This window comes from Pecten maximus, chromosome 15, assembly GCF_902652985.1.
Source record: "Pecten maximus chromosome 15, xPecMax1.1, whole genome shotgun sequence".
In the NCBI taxonomy this organism is placed as follows: Eukaryota; Metazoa; Mollusca; class Bivalvia; order Pectinida; family Pectinidae; genus Pecten; species Pecten maximus.
Genome location: NC_047029.1, coordinates 10,625,635 through 10,629,529, shown reverse-complemented (window position 1 = coordinate 10,629,529; position 3,895 = coordinate 10,625,635). Strand labels below are relative to the sequence as shown.

Here is a 3,895-nt window from a genome sequence, read left to right as displayed (position 1 = left end):
ATACCTCATACCCACACACACTCTCCATACCTCATACCACACACTCTCCATCCCATACCCGCTACACGCGCCAGACCGCAGCCCACACACGCGCCAGCCTCTACCCACACACTCTCCATACCTCATACCCACACACACTCTCCATACTCATACCACACACTCGCCATACCTCATACCCACACACTCTCCATACCTCATACCCACACACTCTCCATTCCTCATACCCACACACTCCAGCCTCAACCACACACGCCCATTCCCAACCCACACACTCTCCATGCCTCAGACCCACACACTCTCCATACCTCATACCCACACACTCCCAGACCCAACCCACACACACTCGCCATACCGAGACCACCACACGCCAACCCAGACACCACACTACCGCATACCACACACTCCCACCCCAGACCCTCACACTCTCCATACCTCATACCCACACACACTCCATTCCTCATACCCACACACTCTCCATTCCTCATACCCACACACTCTCCATACCTCATACCCACACACTCTCCATACCTCATACCCACACACTCTCCATACCTCATACCACACACTCTCCATACCTCATACCCACACACTCTCCATACCTCATACCCACACACTCTCCATACCTCATACCCACACACTCTCCATACCTCATACCCACACACACTCCATTCCTCATACCCACACACTCTCCATACCTCATACCCTCACACTCTCCATACCTCATACCCCACACTCTCCATACTCATACCCACACACACTCTCCATACCTCATACCCCTCACACGCGCCAGACCGCGACCCACACAGGCTCCCAGACCGCAGACCCACCACACGCCCAGACCGCAGACCACACAGACACGCGCCAGACCGCAGACCCACCACAGCGCCAGACCGCAGACCCGCACACGCGCCAGACCGCAGACCCCACACGCGCCAGACCGCAGACCCCACACACGCCAGACCGCAGACCCGCACAGCGCCAGACCGCAGACCCGGCACACGCGCAGACCGCAGACCCGCACACGCGCCCAGACCGCAGACCCACACACCACGCCAGACCGCAGACCACACACGCGCCAGAACCGCAGACCCACACACACGCGCCAGACCGCAGACCCACACCACATGGCGCCAGACCGCAGACCTCGCACACGCGCCAGACCGCAGACCCGCACACGCGCCAGACCGGCAGACCCACACACGCGCCAGACCGCAGACCCAGACCACGCGCCAGGCCGCAGACCACACCCACACGCGCCAGACCGCAGACCCACCACACACACGCCAGACCGCAGGACCCGCACACGCGCAGACCGCAGACCCAAACACACGCGACAGACCGCGGAGCCAGACACGCGCCAGACCGCAGACCCACACACGCGCCAGACCGCAGACCACACACGCCAGACCGCAGACCCCACACACGCGCCAGACGCAGACCCACACACGCGCCATGACCGCAGACCCACACACACGCGCCAGACCGCAGACCCACACACGCGCAGACCGCCGACCCCTACACCGCGCAAGACGCAGACCCACACACACGCGCCAGACCGCAGACCCACACACGCCCCAGACCGCAGACCCACACACGCGCCATGACCGCAGACCCACACACGCGCCAGACCGCAGACCACCCCACACGCGCCAGACCGCAGACCCCACACACGCGCCAGACCGCAGACCTCACACACGCGCCAGACCGCAGACCCACACACACGCGCCAGACCGCAGACCACACACACACGCGCCAGACCGCAGACCCACACACGCCCCAGACCGCAGACTACACACAGCCCCAGACCGCAAGACCCACACACACGCGCCAGACCGCAGACCACACACACGCCCCATGACCGCAGACACACACACGCCCCCAGACCGCAGACCCAGACACACGCGCCAGGCCGCAGACCCACAGACGCGCCAGACCGCAGACCCACACACACGCCCAGACGAGACCACACACACACGCGCCCAGACCGCAGACCCACACACGCCCAGACCGCAGCACACACACACGCCCAGACGCAGACCCAGACACACGCGCCAGCCGCAGACCCACAGACACGCGCCAGACCGCAGACCCACACACACGCGCCAAGACAGCAGACCACACACACACGCGCAAACCGCAGACCCACCACAACGCGCCAGACCGCAGACCCACACACACGCGCCAGACCGCAGACCCACACACGCGCCAGACCGCAGAACCACACACACGCGCCAGACCGCAGACCCACACACGCGCCAGACCGCAGACCCACACACGCGCCAGACCCCGAGACCCACACACACGCGCCAGACCCAGACCACAACACACGCGCCAGACCGCAGACCCACACACGCCCCAGGACCGAAGACACACACACGCCCAGACCGCAGACCCACACACACGCGCAGAAACCCCAGACCCACACACGCCCCAGACCGCAGACACACACACGCCCAGACCGCAGACCCAGACACACGCGCCAGCGCAGACCCACAGACGCCAGACCGCAGACCCGCACACGCTGCCAGACCGCAGACCCACACACGCCAGACCCAGACCAGACACGCGCCAGACCGCAGACCCAACACAAGCCCCAGACCGCAGACCACACCACACGCGCAAGACGCAGACCCACACACGCGCCAGACCGCAGACCCACACACACGCGCCAGACCCAGACCCACACACGCGCCAGACCGCAGACCCACAACACGCACGCCCCAGACCGCAGACCCCACACACGCGCCAGACCGCAGACCACACACACGCCCCAGACCGCAGACCCACACACGCGCCAGACCGCAGACCCACACACGCCCAGACCGCAGACACACACACGCCCCAGACCGCAGACCCAGACACACGCGCCAGGCCGCAGACCCAACAACGCGCCAGACGCAGACCCAACACACGCGCCAGACCGCAGACCACACACAGCGCAGACCGCAGACCCACACACACGCGCCAGACCGCAGACCCAACACAACGCGCCAGACGCAGACCCACACACGCGCCATACCGCAGACCCAGACACGCGCCATGACCGCAGACCCACACACACGAGCCAGACCGCAGAGACCACACACCACGCGCCAGAGCGCAGACCCACACACGCGCCAGACCGCAGACCCAACACAAGCGCCAGACCGCAGACCCAGACACGCGCCAGACCGCTAGACCCACACACAACGGGCCAGACCGCAGACCCACACACACGCGCCAGACGGCAGACCCGCACACGCGCCAGACCGCAGACCCCACACAGCCCCAGACCGCAGACCCAGACACGCGCCAGACCGCAGGACCCCACACACGCGCCAGACCGCAGACCCGCACACGCGCCAGGCCGCAGACCCACACACGCGCCATGCCGCAGACCCCACACACGCGCCAGACCGCAGACCCACACACGCGCCAGACCGCAGACCCACACACGCGCCAGACCGCAGAACCCACACCCACGCGCCATACCGCAGACCCACCACACGCGCCAGGACCGCAGACGCCACACCACGCGGCCAGACCGCAGACCCACCACAGGACGAGCCAGACCGCAGGACCCACACACGCGCCATACCGCAGACCCAACACCACCACGCGCCACACCGCAGAGCCACCCACGCGCCAACCGCAGACCCAACAACAGCGCGCCAGACCGCGACCCACCACAGCTCCAGACCGCCGACCCACACCAGGACGAGCCAGAACCGCAGGACCCACAACACGGCGCCAGACCGCAGACCCACATCACGCGCCAGACCGCAGACCCACACACGCGCCAGACCGCAGGACACACCTACCAGCACAGCGCCCAGACCGCAGATCCCACACCCGGCGCCATACCGCAGACCCACACAGACGAGCCATGACCGCAGTACCCCACCACCAACTCTCC

The 3,895-nt window shown here is 66.0% G+C and overlaps 2 protein-coding genes across 2 annotated transcripts; both read left to right on the top strand.

The window, feature by feature from the left end:
* The first annotated feature begins 1,124 nt into the window (after nucleotides 1–1,124).
* On the top strand, nucleotides 1,125–1,604 carry LOC117344173 (extensin-like). Its single transcript, XM_033906829.1, has one exon. It carries the CDS (start codon nucleotides 1,125–1,127, stop codon nucleotides 1,602–1,604), a length of 480 nt encoding a protein of 159 aa, XP_033762720.1.
* On the top strand, nucleotides 1,601–3,869 carry LOC117344172 (proteoglycan 4-like). The gene is made up of 2 exons (XM_033906827.1): nucleotides 1,601–1,807; nucleotides 1,890–3,869. The coding sequence occupies exons 1-2, from the start codon at nucleotides 1,601–1,603 to the stop codon at nucleotides 3,867–3,869; spliced, it is 2,187 nt and encodes a 728-aa protein (XP_033762718.1).
* The last annotated feature ends 26 nt before the right edge of the window (nucleotides 3,870–3,895 follow it).

What these genes read in the sequence shown, in the direction of transcription:
- LOC117344172 (XM_033906827.1), top strand. Translation starts at nt 1,601, where the DNA reads ATGACCGCAGACCCACACACGCGCCAGACCGCAGACCACCCCACACGC. An exon ending in ACTACACACAGCCCCAGACC is followed by an intron (nt 1,808 to 1,889) that starts GCAAGACCCACA and finishes CCCAGACCGCAG; the next exon opens with ACCCAGACACACGCGCCAGG.
- LOC117344173 (XM_033906829.1), top strand. Translation starts at nt 1,125, where the DNA reads ATGGCGCCAGACCGCAGACCTCGCACACGCGCCAGACCGCAGACCCGC.